Below are 27,070 nucleotides of genomic sequence, written 5' to 3' on the forward strand. Positions count from 1 at the left end.
GCCCCGGGTACCACCCGCGTACCGCAGCATCCCACCGGTACCAGCCCCGGGTACCACCCGTGTACCGCAGCATCCCACCGGTACCAGCCCCGGGTACCACCCGTGTACCGCAGCATCCCATCGGTACCAGCCCTGGGTACCACCCGTGTACCGCAGCATCCCACCGGTACCAGCCCCGGGTACCACCCGCGTACCGCAGCATCCCACCGGTACCAGCCCCGGGTACCACCCGCGTACCGCAGCATCCCACCGGTACCAGCCCCGGGTACCACCCGCGTACCGCAGCATCCCACCGGTACCAGCCCCGGGTACCACCCGCGTACCGCAGCATCCCACCGGTACCAGCCCCGGGTACCACCCGCGTACCGCAGCATCCCACCGGTACCAGCCCCGGGTACTACCCGTGTACCGCAGCATCCCACCGGTACCAGCCCCGGGTACCCGAGGGTGACACCGGCTGTCCGCAGGCAGCACCGCTGACCGGCGCCACCGTCCCTCCAGCGCAGCACCCAGCCGCTACCAGCCCTGGGGATCCCCCGGGGTGCCGGGGACACGGTGACCGGCGCCCCCCCGGTGCCTTCCCCCCCGCCCCTCGCCGTTGCCATGGCGACCCCGCTCCCCCCTCCCCTCCCCGCGTTGCCATGGCGAGGCGCGAGCGGCGGCCGCCCGCGCGGCGGGCGCGGGGCGCGGTGGGCGTGTCCCGACGGGGCGGGCGGGGCGGCGATTGGCTCCCCCGGCCCACGTGACGCGCGGAGGAATGCAAATGAGTTATGGCATCGGGCCGCCGCGCCGCCGCCTGAGGGAGGAGGGAGCGGCCGCGGGCCCGGCCCCGCCGGCACCGGCACCGGCACCCCCCCGCCGCCCCCCGCCCGCCCCCGGAGCCGCCGGGGCCATGGCCGTGGCCGGCGGGAGCCGCTCCGCCCGGGCCGCAGGTACCGCGCTTGCCGCCGCTACCGGGCCCCGGCGGCTTTGTCTGGGCCGGGCCGGGGCCGGGGGGGGGACAGAGAGGGGGGTGGGGGGGCCGCGCCGCGCATGCGCCCCGGGACCCGCCGTGCCTCAGTTTACCCGCCCGCCAGGCCCGGGCTGGACCCCGCCGGTGTCCGTGTCCCGCCGCCGTTCCCCGCCCCGCTCTGGAGCCCCCGGTTTCCCGCCCACCCCCGTTATATCCCCCCCGCTTGTGTTTCCCACCCCTCCCCATCACCTTGCCCCCCACCTCTAATTCTACATCCCCTTATTATTATGTCCCACCCCCCGACTATCATGTTCCACTGCTTACTATCACATCTGCCCCCCATCATATCCCACCCCACCTCTATTCTATCCTACCCCCCACTAGGGTCCCCCCCCGCAACCACCATATCCCACCCCCCCGTCATCCTGCACCCCCCCTCTTATTTTGCATCCCCTTATTATTACTTCCCACCCTCCACTATCGTGTTCCACTGCCCAGCATCATATCTGTCTCTCCTCTATTATATCTGCCCCCCCCCACTCTATCCCACCCCCCACTCATGTTTCCCAGCCCTTCCCATCATCCTGCACCCCCCTCTGGTTTTACAGCCCTTTATTATTGTGTCCCACCCCCCCACTATCATGTTCCACTGCTTAACATTATATCTGACCCCTCATTATATCTGACCCCTCCTCTACTGTATCCCACCCCCCCATTATATCCCCCCTCTTGTGTTTCCCACCCCTCCCCAGCATCTCGTGCCCCCCCATGTTTTTGCACCCCCTTAATACTTCTTCCCACCCCCCACTACCATGTTCCACTGCTTTCTATCATATCTGACCCCCCCACATTATATCAGACCCCCATTATATCCCCCCCATGTTTCCCACCCCTCTCCATCATCTTGTGCCCCCTCTGTGATTTTGCACCCCCTTATTATTACTTCCCACCCCCCATACCATGTCCCACTGTTTGCTAGCACATCTGGCCCTCATCATATCCCACTCCCCACTAGTGTGTCCCCCCCCAACCACCATATCCCACCCCTCCCCATCACCCTGCCCCACCTCTGATTTTACACCCCCTTATTATTATGTCCTACCCGCCACTACCGTGTTCCACCGCTTTCTATCATATCTGACCCCCCCACGTTATATCTGACCCCTGTTTATCCCACCCCCCGTTAAATCTTCCCCCATTCACCTTTCCCCCCACACTTTTATACCCCCTTGTTATTACTTCCCACTCCCCACTACCATGTTCCACTGCTTTCTATCATATCTGACCTCCCCACGTTATATCTGACTCCCTCTCTATGCCACCCCCCATTATATCCCACCCCCCCTCATGTTTCTCACCCCTCCCCATCATCTTGTGCCCCCCTTCTGATTTTACACACCCTTATTATTATGTCCCACCCCCCACTATCATGTTCCACTGCTTAGCATGAAATCTGACCCCCCCCCATTAAATCTGACCCCTCCCATTATTTCTGAACCCCCCATTATATCTGACCCCCGTCTATCCCACCCCCCCATTAAATCTCCCCCACTCACCTTTCCCACCTCTCCCCATCATCTTGTGCCCCCCCCTTCTGATTTTACACCCCTTTGTTATTACTTCCCACCCCCCATTACCATGTTCCACTGCTTAGCATCGTATCTGACCCCCCCAGTATATCTGATCCCCCTCTATCATATCTGCCCCCCCATAATCTTGCACCCCCTTTCCAATTTTGCACCCCATTATTACTATTTCCCACCCCCCCACCTCACCGCTCGCTGTCCTGTCCCACCCCCTCTATCCTATCCCACTCCCGCACGATGATTTCCCACCCCCCCATCTCTTTGTGCCCCATTTCGGGCTCAGCTTGGGGGGTTCCAGCTCTGCCGCTGCTCCCCGTACCGGCTGTGGGACCGCCCTGTGCCCCCCACCCACGGTGGGTCCTGCTGACACCCAGCAGCGCTGGGATCCTGCCCCTATTTTGTTCATTTTGGGTGCGTTTAATGTTTTTTCAGGGGTCGGACATGGGTTGTCCCTGTCACTCATGGCTCAAAAGCGAGGTCGTCGTCCCTGACATCCCAAAATCCACAGGGTTTGGTGGGGGGGATGTAGTGGGGCCTCCTGCACTGTCCTCGTCCCTGGGGGCTGGCTCTGGATGGACCTGGTCCCCATGTGTCGGTCACTATGGTGGCCCCGTGTCACCCTGATGCCACCAGGCTCTTCTAGAGGGGGACAAAAAAATCCACAACTGCTTGATGGGGAAAAGTTCTTTCCAAAATTTCCCCAGTGGACACGTGTCGGTGGACGGACACAGGGCTGGAGTGTCACGGGCCACGCCAAGGAGCGATGGGGACACATGCTGCCACCCCCGGGGACATGTGCACGTCCCAGCAGGGGACACAACCCCCCGGGGATGTCACCGCTGCCACGTCCCACGGGTGTCGGGCTGGAGGCGGCTGGTGTGGCCGTGCTGTGACGTGGCCACCTACCAAGGCCACCAAGGCCACCCACTGTGACCGCTGTCCATGGTCTGCAGTGTCTGCACTGCTGTCCCTGGTCCTACCGCGGTGGCACCCGTGGTGGTGGCACCCGTGGCGGTGGCACCATCATGGTGGCACTCACGGCCTGGTGGTGCAGGGTCTGGGCAGGGACAGCTGTCACGGGCGGGTGACCAGAGGAGCGTGGTGGCCATGGGTGGCTGTTGGTGACCACGGGGCCTCGTGGCCACCGCGGTGCTGGTGGTCATGGAGATAGTGGTGCTGCCCGCAGCCTCCACAGAGCCCTTGTCCTCCTCCTGTTCCTCTGTCCCTCCTGTCTGTCCCCTTCCATCAACCCATCCATCCCTTTTCTCCCTTCCGTCTGTCCTTCCTTCCATCTGTCCTCCCCTTGTCCCTTTCTTCTGTCCATCCTTCCTTCCATCCCTACATCCCTTTCCTACTTCCATCCGTCCTTTCTTCTGTCCGTCCTTTCCTGTCTTCATCTCTTTCCTTCTGTCTGTCCTTGCTCCGTCCTGTCGTCCTATCATTCTGTCCACCCTCCGTCTGTCCTTCTCTCCATCCATCCTTCCCTCCCTCCCTTCTTCCTTCCCTTTCTCCTTTCCATTTACTCCTTTCCTCCTTCTGTCCTCCTGTGTGTTCTTTCCTACTTCTGTCCTTCTCTCCCTCCTTTCCTCTCTGTTTCCTTCCATCCCTTTCCTACTTCCTTCTGCCCTGTCCTCCTTCCATCTGTCCATCTGTCCTTCCTTCCTGTCCTTTGTCCCTTTCCTACTTCCTTCCTTCCCTCATTTCCTTCTATCTGTCCTTCTGTCCCTCCCTGCATCTTCACCTTTGTCTCTCCCTTCCTCCCAGCCGTCCCTCTGTCCGTCCCCCCTTTCCTCTGTCCATCCCTCTGTCCCTTCCCAACCTCTGTCCACCCCTCTGTCCTTCCATCCATCCTCCCGTTCCCCATCTCCCCCATCCCGGGGGCTCCTCCCGCCCATAACCCCTCAGACCAGACATCGGGTTCCACCTTTGGGTGCCGCAGGGTGCCCTCCTCATCCTCCCTTCCCTCCCAGCTCTAGCCTGACCCCCCTGCCCCCCACCATGGAGAACGAGCAGCTCCCGGCGCCCGCGCCCGCCAGCAGCGCCGGCGGCACCGCCACGACACCCAGCAGCACCGGCACCGCGCGCCCGCCCGCGCCCCAGATCTCCGTCTACAGCGGCATCCCCGACCGCCAGACCGTCCAGGTACCGCGTTTTGGCGGGGGGGGAGCTGGAACAAGGGGGTGACATTTGTGGTCGGGGTGCAGCCTGGGAACGTCCCCGCTCCCCGCAGGTGATCCAGCAGGCGCTGCACCGGCAGCCCAACACGGCGGCGCAGTACCTGCAGCAGATGTACGCGGCGCAGCAGCAGCACCTGATGCTGCAGACGGCCGCGCTGCAGCAGCAGCACCTCACCAGCGCCCAGCTCCAGAGCCTGGCGGCCGTCCAGCAGGTACAGGGCACCCTGGGGGCACCCGTGGGTGCTGCGGTGCCGTGCGCCGCTGACATTTGCCTCTTCTTTTTGTCCCCAGGCCAGCCTGGCGGCGAACAGGCAGAGCGGTTCTTCGGGTGGCAATGGCGCACAGCCTGCGCCGGCGCAGCAACCCACGGTGAGTCCCCCGGGCGCCCGTCCCGCCAGCACCCACCCCTCGATCCGGCACGGCACCCCGGTTTTCTCCTGCCGTCCCGTTCCAGATCAACCTGGCGACGTCCCCGGCTGCGGCGCAGCTGCTGAACCGGGCACAGAGCGTGGGCCCCGGCGCCTCGGGCATCGCGCAGCAGGCCGTGCTGCTGGGCAACGCCGCCTCGCCCGCCCTCACCGCCAGCCAGGCCCAGATGTACCTGCGGGCGCAGATGGTAAGTGGGGAACCTGCCCCACAGCACCGTGGGGTTCCCCTCATCCTGTTGTGGGGTGCCCAGGACCCATGGGGTGCCCCTTGTCCTGCTGTGGTGTGAGCAGGACGCATAGGGTGCCCATCGCCCCACAGTGGGGTACCCAGACCCCACAACGTGCCCAAGGCCCATGGGGTGCCCCTTGTCCTGCTGTGGGGTGCCTGGGACCCAAAGGGTGCCTATTACCCCACTATGCAGTGCCTGGGACCCGTGGGGTGCCCGTCACCCTGCTGTGGGGTGGGCAGGACACAGAAGGTGCCCATCACTCCCCATAGGATATCCAGACCCCGTGGGGTGCCTGGGACTTGTGGGGTGCCCCTCATCCTGCTGTAAAGTGCCCGGTGTCTGTGGGGTGCCCCTTGTCCTGCTGCGGGGTGGGCAGGACCCATAGGGTGCCCATCAGCCACCTGTGGGGTACCCAGGACCTGTGGGGTGCCCCTTGTCCTGCTATGGGGTGGGCAGGACACAGAGGGTGCCCTTCAACCTATGGTGGGGTGCTCAGGACTCATGGGGTTCCCTTCATCCTGCTGTGGGGTGGGCAGGACACAGAGGGTGCCCGCCACCCCACTGCGAGGTGCCCAGGGTCTGTGGGGTGCCCCTTGTCCTCCTGTGGGGAGCGCAGGACCCATAGGGTGCCCATCACCCCACATTGAGGTACCCAGATCCTACAGGGTGCCCATTGCCCCGCTGTGGGGTGCCCAGGACCCATGGGGTGCCCGTCACCCCACACTGGGGTACCCAGACCCTATAGAGTGCCCATCACCAGCTCTGGGGTGCCCGTTGTCCTGCTGTGGGGAGCCCAGATCCCAAAGGGTGCCCCCCACTATGCTCAGGGTGCCAGACCCCATAGGGTGCCCGTCAGACCTGGGTGGGACACCCAGACCCCATGAGGTGCCCCGACTCTGTTGGGGGTGCCCAAACCTCCCAGGGTGCCCCCACCCTCCCGTGGGGTCCTCAGACCCCTCAGGGTGCCCCTTACCCCCATTCCGGGGTGCCCACACCCCATAGCAGGGACATAGACCCTATAGCCCCCCAGCTCCCATATAGGGTGCTCCCTGCCCCACTGTGGGGTACCCAGCCCCACATGGCACCCACAGCTCCCTTTGGGGGTCCCCAAGCCTGAGGGGGCACTCTTTGCCTTTGGGGGATGTCAGCACCCTGTGGAGTGTCCCCCACCACACTGGGGGTGCAAAGTGCCTGTCCCTGGCACCCCTGCTGGCAGCGGAGGTCCCTGGGGACATGGGCAGGGGGCCACACGTGTCACCCCATAGGGACCCCAGGGAGCAGAGGGACACACAGAGTGCCACCCCCCAACATGGGGGGGCCACACACCCACTCTCTGTGTCCCCCCCCAGCTCATCTTCACCCCCACGGGCCCCGTCAGTGCCGTCCGGCCCGAGAGCCCTGCGCCAGCACCGCCACCGGCACCACCGCCCGCCCCACCGCCCGCCACCCCCCAGGTGAGCCCCCCCGCGTCCCCAGCCCCCCAAAATCCGCCCCCCTGCAGCCCCCCTGACCCGCTGCCATTGCAGGTGCACAGCCTGGCCCTTCGGCCCGCCGGCCCCCACCTCCCCGCCCTGGCCATGAAGCCCCCCGGTGGTCCCCCACCCCGGGCCGGCCCCCCCCGGGGTCCCCCACCCGACCCCCCCGCCGAGCACCTCAAAAAAAACGAGGGGCCCGACGCCCGCGCCCACCCCCTGGCCCGCGCCGCCACCCCCGCAACCACGCACCCACTCGTCACCCCAGGTAAGGTGCTGTGCTAGGGCAGGGGGGTCACCCGTGGGTGCTGGGGAAGCCATGGGGTGGAGTGTTTACTCTGAAACCTAATGACTGTTTTCTAGCCTGTATGTGGGCCGGGCAGCCCCATATACCCACTTCAGGGGTGCATCACCCCCTACTTGGGTGCTCAGAAAATCAGGGTGAGGTGAGCAGGGTGAGCACAGCCCTCAGCCAAGCAGGTTGTTCCCCTGCTGGTGTTTCCTGTACATTGGCACCCTGCCTGTATTTGGGACCTTGTGGGTCGCACGTCCCCTCAGGGACCCTGTCTGGTGGGGTCTGAGCACCCAGAGGGTCCTGGGGTCCAGTGGGGTGCACCGGTGCAGGGGGTTGGAGCAGTGAGGGGATGGGCCAGGGGACCCCATGGGATGATGGAGCCTGGGGGTGCTGTGCTCCTGCAGCTCCCAAAATGTGGGGAAGACCCCCGGGACAGCCTGAGCTCAGCCCCCCATCCGCAGCAGGAGCTGGTAAAGCTGGTTGTCAGTAGGCACCAGAGTGAACAGACACCAGGGCGAGGAGCAGCCTGGCAAGAGGGGAGGATCCTGGGGGCGGGGTCCATTGGGGCTGAGGTACTGGTGACGAGGGGGGGGTCCCTGTCCCCCATCGCTGTCCCCGCAGCCTACGCCCCGCTGCAGCCCCCCCAGTTCCTGCAGCAGCCGCCGAAGCCGACGCAGCCGCAGCAGCAACAGTTCGTCATCCAGCAGCAGCAGCTGGCACCCCGCGGGCAGCCCCCCCCGGGCCCCCCGACCGCCCCCCAACTCCAACCCCTGCCCCCCGCCAGCCCTGGCCCGGCCCCCCAGCCCAAAGTGGGGGTTCCCCAAGGAGCGGGGGGTGAGGGGGGCCCCCCCAACGGTCACCCCAGCTGCCACGCTGCCCCCCGCAAGTTCCAGCACGCCTCGGCCGTCATCCTGCAGCTGCAGCCCGCCGGCGCCACGGTGAGGGGCGTCCCCCGTGTCCCCCAGACCCCCCGCCATGTCCCCTGACCCCCTGGCACCGTTTGGGGGTGCAGGGAGGGCTGGGGGGGTTGTCTGGGGAGGGAGCTGGGGGTGCATTGAGGGGCTGGTGTGGGAATGGGGGGGCCGATGTGCGCACAGGTTTGTGTGCGTGTGCCCCTGGTCTGGGGGCAGATCCATGTCTGTGTGTGTGCACGTGTGTGTGATGTGTGTGCATGCACACGCTCGCGCCAGATTCCGTGGGTGTGCACGTGTGTGCTTGGTCCATGCGCGTGTTTGTGCACAGGCTGGCGAGATCCTGCGCGTGTGTGTGCAGCCACGTGCCTGAGCCGTGCACACGCGTGTGTGCACCTGCGCGGTGCACGTGGGGGCGTGTGCATGTGCACGTGTGCCCTTGAGCCACGCACGTTGTGTGCACGTGTGTTTGATCCACGTGTGTCTGCACGCACCTGGGTGCACACTCATGCAGATCCGTGCACGTATGTGTGCACAGCTGCCCCGGATTTGTGCACAGAGGGGTGTACATGTGCCTGATCCCTGCACTGCTGCTTGATGCACGTGTGTGCACATTCATGCCAGACCCCTGCGAGTGCATGTACCTGCTCTGTGCATGTGTGTACACACGTGTGTGCAAATGCATGTCTGACGCATGCACATGTGCCCCTGCTGTGTGCACGCGCCTGGTCCCTGCATGTGTGCTCAGTGCATGTCTTTGCACACGTGTGTACCTGTTCCATGCACGTTTTTGCACGTTTGCCAGATCCGTGACCGCGCGTGTACCCCTGCTCTGCGCACATGTGCACGCGTGTGCTTGACCCGTGCGTCTGATCCCTGCACGTGTGCGCACACGTGTGCATACCCAACGCGTGCACGCATGTGCACACCTGTGTGCTCTGCACACACACCCGCACACGCGTGTCTGACCCTTGCGCACGTGTGTGCCCCCCCCGCAGCCCCCGCTGGGGGTCCCCGAGGGCGCCCGCCGGGACCCGCTGCCCACCCCCAGGAGCACCGAGAGCCCGCCCGCCGCCCCGCCGCAGCCCCCTGCCCTCTCGCCGCCCGCCGCCCCCCCGGGCCCCGACACCCCCGAGGGCGAGCGGCCCCCCACGCACGGTAAGGCCCCCCCCCCACGGGCACCCACTTGTGGGGCGGAGCCACCGCTACCATAGCGGGGGGAAACTGAGGCACGGGTGGGGGTGACGCGGTGGGGTGGGGGGTCGGGATGAGTGCAGCGGGGGTCTCTGCCCCGTTGGCTTCGCACACGGGTGGCTGCGGGGGGCGACCCCACGCGTGGGAACGGGAGGGCACGGGCTGCGGGGACCGCCTGGCCCCGCCCCTTCCCGAGGCTCCGCCCCTTCCCGAGGCTCCGGCCCCCCCTTCGCGGCGGCTCCACCAGCTGTCTTGGCCCCGCCCCTCCCGTTGGCTCCGCCCAGCGCCCTGGCCCCGCCCCTCCCGTTGGCTCCGCCCAGCGCTCTGCCCCCGCCCCTCCCATTCGCTCCGCCCAGCGGCTCGGCCCCGCCTCCCCCCCCCCCCCAATCAGCGGCTCCGCCCGCTGGCGGCGTGGGCGCGCGCGCGCGGCGGCAGCCAATCGCGGCGCGGCCGTGGGGCGTGTCCAGCGGCGGCCCCGCCCCTCCCCGCGCAGCAGCCGCCGCCGCCCGGCCTGGCCCCGCCGCCGCCGCCGCCGCCTTTGTCCCCGCTCGGCCGCCGCTGCCGCCCGTCCGCCGCCGCCTTTGTCCGCGCCATGGGGCCGCCGAGCCGCTGAGCGCCGCCGGTGAGTGCGGCCCGGCCGCGCCTACACCCGCCCCGCCGAGGCTCGGCCTGGCCCGGCCCGGCTCGGCCCGGCGGGGCGGCGGGCGCTGACCTCACTTCCGCATCCGCCCCCCGTCCCGTTCCCCCCCCCTTCCCAGGCCGGTTCTGGCTCCGCAGCCGCGGCCCGGCCCGGGGAGCGGCCTCCGCCGCCGGACAAAGGTGCTGGGGCCTCCCGGGGCCGGACCGGGCCGGGCGGGGGCGGCGAGGCCTGAGCGGGGCAAACGGGGCCGGACCGGGCTCGGCCGGGGCCGGTGGGGCCCGAGTGGGGCAGATCGGGGCTTGCCGGGCTCCGCCGGTGCGTCCTGGGATGTACCGGGGCCTTGCTGCTGTTGTCCGGGGTGGATTTGTGCTCTGCTAGAGGCTCGCTGGGCGTATTTGGGGCCTCTTGAGGCTCTGCCAGGGCCCTCGGGGGCAGTTCGGGCCCCCCCGGGATATTTCGGGCAGCGCTTTGGGGTTCGGGCCCCCCGCCCCGGTTCACACCGGCCTCTCCTGGGCCGCGCTGGGAGCGGCGGCAGCTGCTTCCCCCTCACCCCCCTCCCCTCCCGGCCCAGCTGTATGGTAATAACGGTGATAACGGCCCCGGCGTCACCGCCCGCGTCACCGCGTCCCCCGGACCCACCCGCGTGTCCCCGTGTCCCCGCAGAGCCGCCCGCCGAGCGCCTTCATGCGCAGCCCCAGCCGCCGGCTCCCGGCATGACCTCGGGGACCGGCAGCTCTGCCGCCACCGTCGCCGGCGCTGCCCCCCACAATGGTGAGAACAAACCCCCCCAGGCCATCGTGAAACCCCAGATCCTCACCCACGTCATCGAGGGCTTCGTCATCCAGGAAGGGGCCGAACCGTTCCCGGTAACGTATCCCGGAGCTTCGTTTCTACGCGAAGGGAGTGGGTTTTTTATGGCGGGGGGGGGCACCCACGGGTGTTTTTTTGGCAGGTGGGGCGCTCCTCGCTGCTGGTGGGGACGCTGAAGAAGAAGTATGCGCAGGAGCTGCTGGCGGAGAAGCTCCCGCCGCAGGACAACGCCACCACCACCGACTCCGAAATGGAGGAACCTTATTTACAAGGTAGCGCCCGGCCCCCCCGAAACGGTTTGTCGCCCCCTCCACCCACATCCAAGCGACATTTCGGGGCTGAGCTGGTTGTTTTTTTCTCTCTCTGGGCGTCCCCCCGCGCCCACCAGAATCCAAAGAGGAGGGGAACCCCCCCAAACTGAAGTGCGAGCTCTGCGGCCGCGTCGACTTCGCCTACAAATTCAAGCGCTCCAAGCGCTTCTGCTCCATGGCTTGTGCCAAGAGGTGACCCTCAAAAAAACACACACACCCCCACCCCCCCCGCAGCACGGGGTTGTCCCCCCCTCACCCCCATCCTTCCCCGCAGGTACAACGTGGGCTGCACGAAGCGGGTGGGTTTGTTCCACCCTGATCGCAGCAAACTGCAAAAACCCGGTGGCCCCCCCCACGGCCGCCGCCGGACCTGCAAGGGGACGCTGCCCCCTCTCAGCAAAGACACCAAGAAGCAGGTGAGCGCAGGGAACGGGGCGGGATCCGTCCCCAAACGCGAGGTGAGGCGCGCACCCCCCGGGGTGGGCTCTGAGGCCGGTCGCTGCTCCGTCCCGCAGCCGCCGGTTTCTCTCCCGCCGGGTTCGGTGCCTCTTTCCGTGACGGCGTCGTTGCAGCTCAACCACAGCCAAGAAGATTCCAGTCGTTGTTCGGATAATTCGAGCTACGAGGAGCCGCTTTCCCCCATCTCGGCCAGTTCCTCTACCTCCCGCCGGCGCCAGGGCGAGCGGGACCTGGAGCTGCGCGAGATGGAGCTGCCCGACGTGCACGTCCGCGACCTGCCCGGCATCGGCCACCGGTTCCTGCCCAGCGAGCCCAGCAAGTGGAACGTGGAGGACGTTTACGAGTTCATCCGCTCGCTGCCGGGTGAGGGGCGGCTGGATTTTCACGGGTGATCAGGGATGAAACTGCCTCGAGTTGTGCCGGGGAGGTTTAATGGGAGATGAAAGAACTTGAGGTGCTGGAGCGAGTTGAGAGAAGGGAACAGAGCTGGTGAGGGGCTGGAGCACAAGTGTGATGGGAGTGGCTGAGGGAGCTGGGGGTTCAGCTGGAGAACAGGAGCTGAGGGGAGACCTTCTGATCTCTGACCTGCCTGAAAGGAGCTTGGAGCCAGGGGGGGTCGGGCTCTGCTCCCCAGGAACAAGCGCCAGGACCAGAGGAAACGGCCTCAAGTTGCGCCAGGGGAGGTTGAGGTTGGATCTGGGGAACAATTTCTTCCCCAAAGGGCTGTGGGGCATTGGAACAGGCTGCCCAGGGCAGTGCTGGAGTCACCATCCCTGGAGGGGTTGAACAGATGGACATGAGGTTCTCAGGACATGGGGCAGTGCTGGGGGTGGACTCTAGGGTCTCAAAACGATTCTGTGCCACCACCCCCCATTTTGGAGGTGGTTCTGAGTGTGTCCCCCCACCCAGGCTGCCAGGAGATCGCGGAGGAGTTCCGCACGCAGGAGATCGACGGGCAGGCGCTGCTGCTGCTCAAGGAGGATCATCTCATGAGCACCATGAATATCAAGCTGGGCCCGGCCCTCAAGATCTACGCCCGCATCAACATGCTCAAGGACTCCTAGAGCCGCTGGGCAGGGGGAGCACCCACGGGACCCCCTTCCCCACACCCCTGTGCCCCTGGGGAGGGGGGTTATGGGAGTGGGGGGGGCACTTTTGAGCACAACCCAACCCCGGGGCCCCCCCAGGGTGTGTATATAGCCCGTAGCTATAGCGTCCCCCCATATGGGGGGGGTCACCCCCCCCTTCTCCGGCAGGGAGGGGGGGTTCCCGCATCTCCCCCGTGTCCCCCCCTCCCCACAACGGCAGGGCGAACAGGACGATTGCCTTAATGTGTCCCCATCCCCCTCCCTGCGATTTGGGTGACCAGCTCCGGGGGGGTGTGAGCCCCAGGGAGGGTGGAGGCGTCACCCCCCACCCCGTGCTGGGGCTGTTTCGGGGGCACCTCAGCAGAGGACGGTGGTGCCAGGGAGCCCCCCTAGGCAGGTAAGGACCCCCCCACACCCCCCCGGCCACCATGGTCTTTTTAAGAAAAGAAAAGAGAAAAAAAGGAAAAAAACACAGTCTCACCCCCCCTTTTTCCCTGTTTTTTTTTGTTTGTTTGTTTTTAATAAACACTGAAAAAAAAGATAAAATTTTGCCCCCCCCCCTTTTCCTCCCACCTCCTCCCCTTCCTGGGTAAACTGAGGCAGCACATTGGGGATGTCCCCAAGTGCCACTGAGGGTAGTGGGACACCCTGTGGGTGATGGGGTCAGGGCTGATGTCACCTCTCGGTGTCCCTGGGGTCACCCTCCCCCGGCTTGCACCCTCCTTACGGCATCCCCCAGTGGGACCATCCACATCTGTGGGGTGACCCTGAATCCCAGCGCTTGGGGACACTGGGAGGGGACACCCCCTGTGGTGGCACCATGGGGCAGGTGGCCATGGGGACGTGTCCTTGGGGCCTGTGGTGAGGTGTCCCCAGGGCTGTTGGCCATGGTGACATGTCCCTGGGGTTGTACCCACTATGACACATCTTGGCAGCTGGTGGCTGTAGTGGGGACATGTCGCCAGAGCTGGTGCCCATGGTGACATCGCCCTGGAGCTGGTGGCTGTGGTGAAGTGTCCCCAGAGCTGATGGTCACAGTGAAGCGTCCCCAAAGCTGGTGCCCATGGTCATGTGGCCACAGAGCTGGCGGCCATAGCGAGATGTCCCTGGAGGTGGCAACATGTCCCCAGAGATGGTGGCCACAGTGAGATGTCCCTGGGGTTGTACCTGTGGTGGTGACACATCCTTGGAGCTGGTGGCCATGGTGACATGTCCATGGGTTAGCCATGGTGGTGACGTGTCCCTAAAGCTGGTGCCTGTGGTGATGTGGCCACTGAGTTGGCAGCCACAGTGAGATGTCCCTGGTGGTGGCAACACGTCCTTGGAGTTGGCGGCCATGGTGGTGATGTGTCCTCAGAGCTGGTGGCCATGGGGAGGTGGTGTCAATGTTGGTGACGAGTCTCAGAAGCTGGTGGCCGTGGTGTGGGCCCTGGCTGTGGTGGCCACAGTGAGATGTCCCCAGAGCTGGTGACCATGGTGAGGTGGCCCTGGAGGTGGTGACATGGCCTTGCAGCTGCTCCCCGTGGTGGTGACGTGTCCCTGAAGCTGGTGCCCATGGCAAGAAGTGTCCCCAAAGCCAGTGTCCCTGGAGGTGGTGGCCACACTGAGATGTACCTGGAGCTTGTACCTGCGGTGGTGACACATCCTTGGAGCTGGTGGCCATGGTGGTGACGTGTCCCTAAAGCTGGTGACCATGGTAAGGTGTCCCCAGAGCTGCTGGCCACGGTGGTGACATGTCCCTAAAGCTGGTGACCATGGCTGTCGTGCCCAGAGTGATGTGTCCCCAGAGCTGGTGTCCCCCAGCCCTGCTGGTCCCCAGGGTGTCCCCAGCTCCGGCCACCACCCCTGGGGACACCCCCAAACTGCCAGGTGACCCTCAGCTCCACCGACCCCACATGTCCCCAGGGTGGCCCCTCCCTGCCAGCGTTTCCACTCAAATCTTTCATTTTTTCCTTTTTTGCTTTTCCGTAACAAACACAAACAAAATTTATTAATATGTTTTTGTTTGTTTGTTCTGTTTTATTCTTTTTTTTTTTTTCCTTTTTTCTTTTTTTTGGAAACGGGCACCGGTTTTGGGGGGTTTCACCCCTTTTTGACACCGCAACTGCGGGTCCCCCCCCCCGGCTTCTCCATGAACCACAATGCAAGACAGCGGGAGGGGAAGGGGGGGGCAAAGGGCTTTTTTTTCCTTATTTTTCTCTTTTTTTCTTTTTTCTCCTTTTTTAATAAGGTACGAACTAGCTCTAGGGACATGTGGCCTGGATTTCCATGGAGGAAAATTTTTAAAAAAGCCCCAAAACGGGGAAGGGGGGGGGCGGGGAGGGGGGTGTTAAGTGTATAAGAGGCGTATTTACACGGTATTAACATGCTGACAAAAAAGATTACAATATAGAGTATCGTACAACATCGAGGGGGAAACGAGGAATTGGGGGGGGAATAAAAAATAACAGGGTGGGGGGGGTTAAAAATTAATAAACGGAAGGTAAATAAAACACCCTGGCAAAAAAAAAAAAATACAACAAAATAAAACGATGAGTTAAGGCTTAAAAAGTGTATAAAAAAATAACACAGTTAATATCCAAAAACGGAACCGAAAAGTACAGAATATAGATGAGTTTTTTTGTGGTTTTTGTCGCAGTTCGGTGGGGGCGTGACCCCCCCGGCGCTGCCCAGGGTTATGTACAGGTGGGCACAAGGCAAAGCGATTTCTGCCACCACCCCCACCCCCCGTCACCCCCCAAAACGGAATTTTGGGGCTCCGCGGGATTTCGGGGGGTGCAGATCCAGCCCCGGCTGCTCCCTCGGCAAGGAGCCAAAAATAAAACCCCCAAAAATGGTTAAAAATAAGCCCCAAATGTCCCCAAGGAGGTGACGACCAAGTCCCGTTTTGCTCCCGCTGGAGAGTCTGTGGAGGGGGGGGCGGCAGTGGGACCCCCCCAAAAGCTTCGTGTTTTTTCTCCATCCAAGGTTCGTTTTGGGTCTGATTTCTGTTTTTTTAGCAGCACCAAGTTCTTGGCCAATAAATATATATATATATTTGTATCCAAAAAGTGAGAGGAAGGGGGGGACACGCTCCTGGGGGGAGGAGAAACCTCCTATGTGTGTGTCCCACCCCCCCCAAAAAAAAAAAAAAAACCAAACCGCAGAGATTCAAAGTGCTCTGAAACTGTCTTTGGATGTCACCGATGTCACCAAACCTGCGGGGGGGGACACGCACGTCCCGCTGGGCTCCGGGGCTGCTGCGGGGGGGTCGCTGCTTCCTCCTCCTCCTCCTCTCGGTGGGGGGGTGTCCGGGGTGCCCCCCCCGTTAGATGAGGGAGATCCGGACGGGGATGCCAGGCGAGTCCGTCCGCTGCGGCGAGTGCTGGCTGACCAGGTGCTCCACCACCGTGTGCTTGGACATGTGCTTCATCAGGTAGGTCTCCTGCGGAGAGGGGGGGTCAGTGGGGAACCGGGGGGTTGGTTTTGGGGTGGGGGGTGTCCCCAGGGCGCCCCCCCCCGGCTCACCGAAGTGTAGGCGCGGCCGCACATGCTGCAGCAATAGGCCTTGGCGTGTTTGATGGCGTGAGCCGAGAGGTGGATCTGCAGCGAGGCCGAGTCCGTGTAGGCGCGGTAGCAGTTGGGGCACTTGTAGGGTTTGTCCTTGTTGTGCTGGCGCTGGTGGGACTGTCACACGAGGGGGGACAATAAGGTTATGCTCGTGGCCCCAACCCTCTGTCCCACCCCCCCGGGGGGGGGTTTTGTCCCCACCGCTGACCTGGAGGTTGGAGAGTTGCGTGAAGGCCTTTTCGCAGCCGGGGTGCGGGCACTTGTAGGGTCTGTCGCCCGTGTGGATTCTGGGGGGACATCAGGTCATTGTCACCTCGCTGTGACTCCCCCCCAGCCCCTACGGTTTGTAGGGATCACAGGAGGGAGGGGGACGTCAGTGCCATGTGGAGTGATGGGGCAAAGGGGGGGTGGTGGGGTGAAAGGGCGTGAGTAAGGTGGGGGAGATGATGACGGTGGTGGGGATGATGAACTTGGGGGGATGATGAAGGTGGGGGAGACCATGAATGTGGTGGAGATGATGAAGGTGGTGGGGGTGACAAACACGGTGGGGACAGTGAGAGTTCTGGAGATGATGAGCATGGTGGGGAGGAAGAAGGGGGTAGGAACAATAAACACAGTAGAGATGATGAGCGTGGTGGAGATGATGAAGGTGGTGGAGACTATGGAAGTGGTGGAGGTGATGAACATGGAGGGGACAATAAGTGTGGTGGGGAGAGATGAGCGTGGTGGGGACAATGAGAGTTCTGGAGATGGGTGAGTGTGGTGGGACAATAAAGTTGGTGGAGATGAGTGCAGCGGGGATGAAGAAGGGGGTAGGGACAACGAACACAGTAGAGATGATGAGTGTGGTGGGGGTGATGAAGGTGGTGGAGACTGTGGAAGTGGTGGAGGTGATGAACATGGAGGGGACAATAAGTGTGGTGAGGACAGATGAGCACAGTGTGGACAATGACAGGTGTAGAGATGTATAGGGGTGGTGGGACAACGAAGGTGGTGGAGATGATGAGTGTGGTGGGGATGATGAAAACAACGGGGACACAAGTGTGGTGGGGACAGATGCGTGTGGTAGGGATGAAGGTCGTAGCACACTGGAGATGGGTGAGCGTGGTGGGGACAGTGAAGGTGCTGGAGCTGATGAACGTGGTGGTGGGGATGACGCAGATGGTGGAAATCATGAGCGTGGTGGGGTCGATGAAGGTGGTGGAGACTATGAATGTGGTGGGGATGAAGAGTGTGGTGGGGATGGATGAGTATGGCAGGATTAATAAGGTGGTGGGGACGATGAGTGGGGTGGAGATTAGCGTAGTGGGGACAGTAAGCGTGGTGGGGACAGATGAGCGTGGTGGGGATGAAGAAGGTGGTAGAGATTTTAAGCATGGTGGGGATGATGAAGGTGGTGGAGATGATGAGTATGGTGGGGACGATGAAGGCAGTGGGGACAGATTGGTGTGGTGGGGATGGATGAGCACGTTGGGGCTGAAGAAAGCAGTGGGGACAGATGAGTGTGGCAGGGATGAAGAAGGTGGTGGACATGATGAGCACAGTGGGGACAATGAAGGTGGTGGAGATGATGACCATGGTGGGGAGGATGAAGGTAGTGGGACTGGATTGGTGTGGTGGGTACAGATGAGCCTGGTAGGGATGAAGAAAGCAGAGGGGAGCATGGTGGGGACAGATGAATGCGGTGGAGGTGATGACCATGGTGGGGATGATGAAGCTGGCCAAGACAATGAGCGCAGTGGAGAGGGACGAGCGTGGTGGGGACAATGAAGGTGATGGAAATGATGAGTATGGTGGGGACAACGAAGATAGTGGGGACAGATTGGTGTGGTGGGGACCATAAGCATGGTGGGGATGAAGAAAGCAGTGGGGACAATGAGCATGGCAGGGACAGATGAGTGTGGTAGGGATGAAGAAGGTGGTGGGGATGATGACCATGGTGGGGATTATGAAGGTGATGAAGGCAATGAGCGTGGTGGAGATGGTCAAGCACGGTGAGGACAATGAAGGCGCAGGAGATGATGAGTATGTGTGGGGATGATGAAGGTGCTGGAGATGATGAGTGTGGCGGGGATGATGAAGGTGCTGGGGATGGTTGAGCATGGCAGGGATGAGGAAAGCAGCGGGGATGACAAGCACGGTGGGGACAACAAGCATGATGGGGCCAACAACCACAGCACCAGAGACACCAGGCACGTGCCCCACCACCTCCTAAGGGACAACAGGTCTGCAGGGCCTCCCCCCAGCCCCCTGGGACACCCCAAGCCCACAGCGAGGCCGCGTCCCCTCACCGGGTGTGCTGCTGGAGGTGGGAGAGCTGGCGGAAGGACTTCTCGCAGTAGGAGCAGTGGTAGGGCTTGACGCCCAGGTGGATGCGCAGGTGCTGGGCCAGGTAGGAGGCGTTGGCAAAGGACTTGGAGCAGTGGGGACACTTGTGGGGCTTGGCCTCCGTGTGCGACTTGGAGTGGATCTGCATCTCCGACTTGGTGAAGAACGTCAAGGGGCAGACCTTACACCTGCAGAGCAGGGGGACAAACCCGCAGGGAGCCGGTTGGGGTGTGGGGGACACCCCGCCGCCCCCCCAAATGCCCCCCAAAGGGGTGGGTGGGCACCTACCTGTAGGTCTTGCCCTCCTTGGCCGTCTCCCCTGAGGCCAGGATAGGGTACGGCACCACCAGCACCGGCGGTCCCGAGGGGTTTTCCGCTTTGATCTTCTTGCGGCCTCGTTCGGTTTTGGGGGCCCCCAACAAGCCGTGGCCTTGGATTGTCTTGATGGAGTCGAGGAGCGGGGGGCTGGTGATTCCTGAGATGAGGGTGGGCGAGGAGGCGATGAGGCGGCTCTGGCTGGTGGACGTGGGGGTGGAGGGGGTGGTGGTCCCTGTCCCCGGGCTGGACTCCGAGGTGCTGACGGCCGGCGCGCGTGACGCCAGCCCCAACCCTGCCGCACAAAGAGAGGGGAACACACATTAATTTTGGAGGGGTTCCACCCTTCTCTTGCGGCAAGGTCCTAAACTGGGGGGAACTGTCCCCAAAATGTTGGCGCGGGTACCTGTGACGGTGCTGGTGGCCGGTCGGGCGTGCAGGGCCACATCGGGCTGGGGGACGGCTTGAGGGTGGAGACCGGGGACCTGCTGCAGTTTGGGGAGGGACATGATGGACTGGCTGCTCTCGGCGGGGGAGGGGGGCACCAGGAGGGGCTGCTGGGAGGCCACCGAGGTGGGGGGCAAGTGGGGGGGTCGGATCTTCTCTGCCATCAACTGCTCCTTGATTTTGTTGATCAAGACCAGGTTGTCCAGCTGGTGGAGGTTGCGGGGAGAAGACGACAAAGAGATAGGTCAGTAGGGAGGAACTGGCACCTCCCAATCCCTCCCCCCCCTCCCCGGCATCCATCTGTCCTCCCTCCTCCCCAAAATCCCACTGTGGAGGGAGTCCTACCTGGCTGGGCATGGTGGGGGGAGGCGGCCAGAAGTAGGGGTTGTTGAAACGAGGCTCCGCCATCCTGCGGGGAGAGAGTCGGGGGGGTTATGGGGGTCACCAACCATCAGACAGACCCCCCTCCCACCTCCCCTCAGGGCTGGAACCCTCCAATACCACCCCCCCCCCCCGAAAAAAAAAGCAACCCCCAGGCTCTGCGAGCGGGCAGGGAGCAGGTGGGGAACCTCCTGTCTGGAAGCTCCTGCAGGATGGGGTAACACCAAGCACCCCCCCAGAGGACCCCGAAACGAGAGCCTGAGGATGCAATTTAGCAAAGGCAGGGGGGGAAGGAAATTTGGGGAGAAACCCCCAAATCTCCCAAGGTATCTGCACTGCTCCTCCGGTATCTCCGGGAGGGATTATGGAGGTGGGCAGTATGGTGCCGCGGGAGTGAGGGCAACGGCATCGAACACAAAGCCACCCCAAAATGAACAACCCCCCCACGAAAAAAAAAATCCCCCCCAATCCCAAGCGACAGGACCTGTGATGTCCGCAGGCAGGAAAACCCGGAGATTTATAGACGCTTAAACACGTTGGGAAAAACTAATTTGAAATCCATCTTGGGGTAACAGGAAATACGTGAAAGGGAGACAGCGAGAAAGTGACAGCAGCAAAACGGTGTCGCCACGGTGTGGCCGGGCATCGCTGCAGTGTGGCCGGGCATTGCCGTGCCAGCATGTTGTGTTATAGGCGGGTTTAGGAGTAAACTGTATAAGAGACCTGGTAGAACACATAGGAGAGGTCTCCAAAGAGCTCTGATGTAAACCAGGCCGCGACTGGGATAAACGACAGCGGCACCTCCAGCAAAGCGCATCCCTGAAAGCCCCGGTCCCTGCGGCAGGGCTGGGGAAACTGAGGCATGGAGAGCCCCAGGTCCCGGCTGTGGGGATTCGGATGCTGTCTTGCGAACGCTGCCGGTGACGCTACTGTTGGGGAGTGCCCTGGGACTGGGATGGGGTGATGACCCTCCTCCTCCTCCTCCTCGGCTTAAACCAGACCCTGAGCTCCCTGGGGTCTTCAGAGTGGGGTGGGCAGCACCCAGAGGGGGTCGTGGTCCTGTGGGGCCTCAGCACCCAGAGAGGGTTGTGGTCCTGTGGGGCCTCGGCACCCAAACAACCACCCCAGCCCCAAAAAAGAGCCACGAGCTGGACTCTTCTGGGCTCATTCATTGGGGGAAACTGAGGCAGGCAGAAGGGGATCGCCCGACCCTCGCGACAGAGCGGCGCAGGACACGGCGCGTTTTGGGGCGACTCAGACCGATACCCCGCTCCCCGTCACCTCCCAGCTGCCCATGCACCAAATTGAGGCTTTTTCAAGCGAAAGCGGACCCGGATTCTCACAATATCCCCAGGAACAATTGGTTTTCCCCCATTTTCTCCCCATCCACCGTATTTACCCCCCGTCGGCAGCGCAGGCAGGCGAAGGGCAGAGCCTGCGCAAAATCACCTGGGTTATTAAATTTGCTTCCCCGTACGCGCACAAACTCGTCGCCGGCGGTTATATACATTATATATGTACCCGCATGCTGCCTACGTGGCGCGTTTGCCCCCGGCTATGTATACACATCTATAAGGTCGCTCGGGGTGATGAGCACGGGACGGGGGGGTGATGGCATCAACCCCATGGCCACGGCGTGGGAAAACAGGAAGCTGGAGTTACGACGAAAAAAGGGATTTTTGGAGCTGCTCCCCCCTCGCAGCAGGTGCCCCGCGACCTCCGGCCTCCCCGGCTGTCCATCCGTCCGTCCTTCTCCCAACAGAGGCAGCAAGAAGGATGGAAACCGCCCGCATGGCTCCCAAACCACGACAGAGTCCCAGGGCCCCTCATGCAAAGCTGGAGCAGCAAAGGCACAAAGCATGTTTTGGGGAGAAAAGCGCAAATATCGCAGGTATCCCTTCCCCCTGCCTCCACACCTGAGGAGGTCTTATGGAATTAATTATAAATTATTTGCAAAACCGCCACGCTCCAAGCTTGATGAACCTGAATAAAGAGGAAAGAAATGGTTTATGTGTAAAAAAAAAAAAAAAAAAAATCCCTGTTCTTGTCCTGATTTAATGTTATAAATCGTGCAGTATTTCATCGGGAGCAGAGGGAGTGGCTTCCCCCTCTCCCAGGGCTGCGATATAAAGCAGATGGAAAAAAAAAAAAAAATTCCCTTTTTCTATATTCTCAGCTAACTATGAAAAATGGAAGCTGACACACAGCAAAGGCAAAAAAAAAAAAGAATAAAATCCATTAAAATGGAAATTATGAAGGGTGGGGAATGCTGCAGCGCGTCTGCCCCCGTCTCTGTGGGACGCGGGGGCGAGGGGTGCGCGTTAGGGCTCTCTGTACCCCCTAAATTTTGGCCACACAGGGGGAAACCTCCCCCCCAGGTAACGTTTTCCTATGGCGTGGGGTCCGATGGCCCAAACCGCGGGTGGGGGAGCCCCTGGCATCCTCCGCAAGCACCGGATTTGGCCAACTCTTGCCAAGGAGACACCAAAGGTTGTCCTGGGGGACACAGGTGGGCACAAAAAGCATCACGGCTGCCTGAGCTGGAGGAAAGGGACACGGAAAGAGCCAGCAAGAAGATGCGCAGAGCCCCCAAAATGAGGGCGGAACCCCAAATCCCCACAGGACGCTGCGGCACCCAGCGTCGCCGCTCAACCGGGAGAAGCGGCAGCATCTCGGGAGACCCTAAAAAGCCACAAAAATCATCCCCTCCGCAGGCAGCGGGAAGGAAGAGAGCGTGAGAAGCCGGCAAGCTAGGGGGGGACACGGAAAGGGGTGCGTCGGCAGCAGCAGGGGGCTCGGTGGTGACGAGATAACGGCGGGACGCCGGTGTTTTGGTACTCACAGGCTGGCCTCAGAAGCCAGGTGGCCGCAGCTGCCTGGGGAGACGTGTCGATGAGGCTCCAGAGTGATGGGAGGTAGATGATGGCACAGGCAGGCACCAGCTCCCTAGAGCCAACTTCCAACTTCCTACCCCACTGCCGCTAAGTCAAGCTACAGTTCTCTAGGGAACGCCTCTACCTTGGCAGCCCTCTCTGTCTCGCCTTCGCTGAAATAAAAAGAAACAAGAGATTTCTTTTCACGGCACCGCTGGGAGAAAAGGGGCAGCTCCCCGGTAGCGGGAACCCTGAGGACAGGATGGCGTCGCCCACCCGGTACGGCCGGTGAACGGGAGGGGGCTGGGAGGCGAGGGGAGGGATTTGGGGCAACTGGAGTGATGGTCGGTGTGTCTGAACGTGCCCTCGAGAAGGCGAGGCCTCGGTGTCCCCGACCGCAGTGTCCTGTCCCCGAGGGTCCCGGCAAGAGCATCAGGGGGCAGATCCACCCCCCCATGCCAAGCGGCGAGCGCAGGAAAGCCGACGGTGGCCCCAGATGGCACGGCGGGCAAGAGCCAAGCGGGGTGAGGTCCCCTGCGTCCCCCCACCCAAATCCCAGCATGCCCTTGGTGCCACGGGACAGACAGGGGATGGTGACACCAGCACAGCCATGTCCCTGCTACCCACCATGGGCAGGCGAGGACAGAACCCGGCTCTGCCCCACACCGTGCCTCAGTTTCCCCCAAAACACGAAGCCATGGCCCCTCTCCCCCCTGCACGCAAGCAGAGTTTGCCCAGAGCATCATTTTCGAGGGAAAGCGAGTGCCCCTCCCACAAAAAACCCCCATCCCAAAGCCACCGGGGTGGGACGCGGCATCCAGCACCGTCTCCCTTCCACACTCGGGGAAGCCACGTCCCTCCCCAAGCAGACTGTCCTGATCTGGGAGGGATTCGGCCCAAAGCAGAGGTGGCGGGAGGCAGGAACGACAGGCGAGACCCAAAACCCCCATCGCTTGGGGAGGGGGGGCCGGACCGCGCACCAGAAGAATTCACCCAAGATGGAACCAATTAAACCCCCCGTTTCCGCCCCCTGAAGGGCCGTTAACTGGGGTTTCTCCTTCGGATTTTCAGCGAAATCCACCCAAAATGAGCCCCGGTATAAAACCCGTCCTGGTGTGGGGGTCCCCCTGTGGGAAAGGGGGTGTGTGGGGGAGAGGAGCCAAGCACCGGCGGGAAGCAAAAGGGGAGGCAAAGCCACACTGGGGACCACTGCGGTGTGTGTCCCCCCCGGCATGAAGGAGGGGGAACTGGGAAGGCAACGCTCCCAAAAGATGGGGACCCCCTGAATCCTCGGGGTTGAAACGCCGCCCATCAGTCCCGTCACTGATGGGACCCACCAAAGGGGACACAGGGACAGCTCATGGGGTGACGCGCCAAACGTGAGGGCCTGTGTCCCCCCCAAAACACACTGTTCCGCGGCACTGGGGGGGTGAGCTGCTCTCCCAGACCCCCAAATACACCCACCCTCCTGCATGAGACCAGCCAGGCACCCCAAAAAACAGCCAGCTGGGGGGGAGGTGCCCCTGTCCCCCCCCAAAGCAAAGAGGGGTCTGGGGAGCACCCATGGGTGACGCTGCGCACCGACGGGACCAGCGGCGGGTGGGGAAACCAAGGCACGAGCTGGGGGTCTGCCTCGAGGAGCCAGCGAGCGCGCGCCCAATCCAACATGCACTTGTCATGACACCGCGCCCGCCGAACCCAAATCCACGTTTTTTAAAGGGGAAAAAAAAAATAATGGGGGGGTGGGGGTGGTGAGGGAGAAAAAGATGATTTTTACGCATATAAATATCTGGAAATGGCAATTTTGAGCAGACACACGCCACAAGCAAGGTCCCCCCTGCCACAGGATCCGGTCCCCTCCCCGCAAAGTGGGGGGCAGGTGGCCCCCCCACACCTCCCAAAATCCCCCAGGGAGGTCCAAAATCTGCCCCTGCTTATCAATAACTATATATACGCACACCGTAATACCTCTATTATTATGTGCACATATATATTATTTTTATATGCGTATATATAATCACGTGCATAGACATTAAGCACATATACGTTATTTTATGATGTAAATATGTATAAATTGGTTTTTTTTTTTCCTCTGAACCCCTCGATAAAGCCGGTGTGCCCACCTCTGCGAGTACTGGCGTTGCTTCCCCTTATCCGCGTCCATCTCCAGCTCTAGCTGAGCCCGGGTGCTGCACGCGGGGCGTTTTTCTACGGGGGGACAAGGAGGACAACTTCACACACCCCGAACCCACCGCCAGCCCCCGGCGCGCGAGATCCCAGAGCGGAGGAACAAAAGCGAAGCGGCTCCGACCTACCCGACCCGTGGGAACGTGGGGTTTTTCCTGAAAATAGAACAAAACAAAACAAAAAATAAAATAAAAAAGCAATGTGGTTGTTTGGTTTTTGGTTTTTTGTTGTTTTTTTTTTTTTCCTCTCAACCCCAAGGTGCCTGCGAAGCGGAGGGACACAGAGCTGGCTGGAAAATTGGGGTTGAAATCCATCCCCTCGGCAAACTGCACGCCGGGAGGAATTGAAAACTTTTGGTTTTTTTTTTTACCTCTCCACTAAAATATCACTTTATAATCTCAAAAGGCCTCGGGCTCGAAGCCGCTATCGCCCGCTCCATCCTCCCTGGGTTAAAAAACCGCGGCCGGTGTCCAAAGGGAAAAAAAAACAAACAAGAAAAAACAAGGAGCATCCTCCAACCTTGCAGGGTATTTGCTGGAGAAGAAAAAAAAAAAAAAAAGAAATAAAATCAAATTAATCATTCCTAGGTTAAAATGCATCTTTGGCTTCGCCGCAGCCACACAGGCTCAAAGCTCCCCCCCCGGGCCCCCAACGTGGCCGGGAGATTATGGATGTATAAATAGTTTATGGCTAAATATACATCCAGACAGACCTCGCTAAGCACGGCCACGGAAATTTGGGTCCCTCGCTAAGGCTGCCGCATTCCTGCCAAAGCGCGATGCAAAAATGTTCCCCCTGTTAGACCTTCCAGCCAGCGAGACCACTTTCTAGACAAAACCGGTTGATGCGGAAAGAGAGGAAAGGAAAAGGGGGGGGGAAAGGAATAAAAATGATAATAATAATAATAATAATAACCACCCCCCCGCGCTTCTTCCGCCACCCCCTGCGTAAGAAAAAATAAGATAAAAAAGCAAACGCCACCCCCCCCAACATGCAACATCCACAAAAATAGGTACGTTCGGCTGCAATTAACTTTTCCATTAGACCATCCAGAGGGAGAGAAAAAGAGAAAATCCAGCAAAATAGGGATTTTCCTGGATATCCCCCCTCCTTTTTCCCCCTCCCCCTTTTCCTTCTCCTTCCTCCTCGGCGAAGGGGGGCGGGGGGGTAAAAATAAAATAATTTTTTTAAAGAAGAGGTGGAAAAAGGCGAAGTTTGGCGTTAAGTGAAGTTGAAATCCTCGACCTGGGAGGGGAGATGGGGGGGTGGCCTTTTTTTTTTTTTTTTTTCCCAGACAAAAAGGCCGGGGGATGGGGATGGAGCGGGGGGGCTGGGGGGGTTTGGCCCGGCCGGGAGCTTCTGGCCCCCCTTCATCCGCCGCCTCTCCCACATTCTCAGACGGTTTTATTAAAATTCGCAGACAAAAGGAAAACAAAAATGGCAGCCCCGGCTTATTTTTAAAACGCTAGGACGGGGACGCCATATTCTGCAGATCTGCGAGGAAGGGAAGGCGGGGGATGAGGGGAAAAATGTGGAAAAAAAATGATAAAAAATAATTTAAATTTTTTAAAAATAAATGAAACACCCAAACGCAGCGCGGGGGGGGCAAGAGGGGGGTGTGGGGCCGCCCGCCCCCGCTCGTACCCGGGGTGAGAGGGGTTGGGGGGTGAGGTGTTTTGGAGGGATGGATGGGGGGGGGGGGGGAAGCGGGGGGAAGGAAGGGAAGAGGAGGAAAAAAAAAAGGGGGGGGGGAAGAAAAGAAAATGAGGGGGGGAGGGGGGGAAAAAAAGACACTTCCTATACCAACAGCCATGCTGCCCCCGCCGCGTCCCGCCGGCTCCGCCGCACGGAGAAGATGGGCGCCCCGCGCCGCCCGCCCGCCCCCGCGCCGCCCACACCCCCGCCCCGCCCGGCAGCGCCTTCCCCCCCGTACCCGGGAGAGGGGGTGGAGGGGCACGGGGTCCTGCGGGGTCCCTCAGAGCCCCTGGAAGCTTCTCAGAGCCCCCCGGGTTCCCTCAGTGCTCCCGGGTCTCCTCAGTCCCCCCGGATCCCCTCAGCCCCACTCAGTGTCCTCAGCGCTCCCTGATCTCCGTCAGACCCCACCAAGTTCTCCTCGGACCCCGGTTCGCCACAGCTCCCCACGTCCCCTCAGCCCCTCAAATCTCCTCAGCCGCCCCAAATCTCCTCAGACCCCGCCGGGTTCCTTCAGCCCTCCGGGGTCTCCTCAGTCTCCCCGGATCCCCTCAGCCCCCCTCAGTGTCCTCAACACTCCCAGATCTCCCTCAGCCCACCCCAAGTTCTTCCCAGACCCCAGTTCCCCTCAGCTCCCCACGTCCCCTCAGCCTCTCAAATCTCCTCAGCCGCCCCAAATCTCCTCAGAACCCCCAAATCTCCTCAGAATTCCCCATGTTCCCTCAGTGCTCCCAGGTCTCCTCAG

General features: G+C 61.7%; 2 protein-coding genes across 10 annotated transcripts; one reads left to right on the forward strand and one right to left on the reverse strand.

Moving 5' to 3' along the window:
- Positions 1–802: 802 nt before the first annotated feature.
- Positions 803–13,044, forward strand: PHC2 (polyhomeotic homolog 2). 4 transcript variants are annotated; one of them, XM_065649907.1, is made up of 15 exons: positions 803–932; positions 4,509–4,680; positions 4,769–4,927; positions 5,007–5,084; positions 5,170–5,331; positions 6,723–6,827; positions 6,900–7,113; positions 7,762–8,078; positions 9,050–9,209; positions 10,549–10,751; positions 10,838–10,967; positions 11,084–11,198; positions 11,281–11,422; positions 11,522–11,828; positions 12,375–13,044. In XM_065649907.1, the coding sequence occupies exons 2-15, from the start codon at positions 4,537–4,539 to the stop codon at positions 12,527–12,529; spliced, it is 2,391 nt and encodes a 796-aa protein (XP_065505979.1). In that variant the 5' UTR covers positions 803–932; positions 4,509–4,536; the 3' UTR covers positions 12,530–13,044. The 4 variants fall into 4 exon arrangements, with proteins under 4 accessions (XP_065505979.1, XP_065505980.1, XP_065505983.1 ...); XM_065649908.1 differs by having other exon boundaries at positions 11,579–11,828; XM_065649911.1 differs by lacking the exons at positions 803–932; positions 4,509–4,680; positions 4,769–4,927; ... (4 more) ...; positions 7,762–8,078; positions 9,050–9,209 and adding an exon at positions 9,763–9,867.
- A 1,529-nt stretch (positions 13,045–14,573) lies between these two features.
- On the reverse strand, positions 14,574–26,501 carry ZNF362 (zinc finger protein 362). Of its 6 annotated transcripts, none has more exons than XM_065650245.1 (10): positions 26,437–26,487; positions 24,762–24,788; positions 24,570–24,654; positions 19,538–19,601; positions 19,152–19,398; positions 18,719–19,040; positions 18,394–18,618; positions 16,311–16,389; positions 16,061–16,219; positions 14,574–15,977 (listed from the first exon to the last, which is right to left on the reverse strand). In XM_065650245.1, the coding sequence occupies exons 1-10, from the start codon at positions 26,444–26,446 to the stop codon at positions 15,861–15,863; spliced, it is 1,335 nt and encodes a 444-aa protein (XP_065506317.1). In that variant the 5' UTR covers positions 26,447–26,487; the 3' UTR covers positions 14,574–15,860. The 6 variants fall into 6 exon arrangements, with proteins under 6 accessions (XP_065506317.1, XP_065506319.1, XP_065506322.1 ...); XM_065650247.1 differs by having other exon boundaries at positions 26,441–26,458; XM_065650250.1 differs by lacking the exon at positions 26,437–26,487 and adding an exon at positions 22,416–22,614.
- Positions 26,502–27,070: the final 569 nt, after the last annotated feature.

Source organism: Caloenas nicobarica, chromosome 22, assembly GCF_036013445.1.
Source record: "Caloenas nicobarica isolate bCalNic1 chromosome 22, bCalNic1.hap1, whole genome shotgun sequence".
Taxonomy (NCBI): Eukaryota; Metazoa; Chordata; class Aves; order Columbiformes; family Columbidae; genus Caloenas; species Caloenas nicobarica.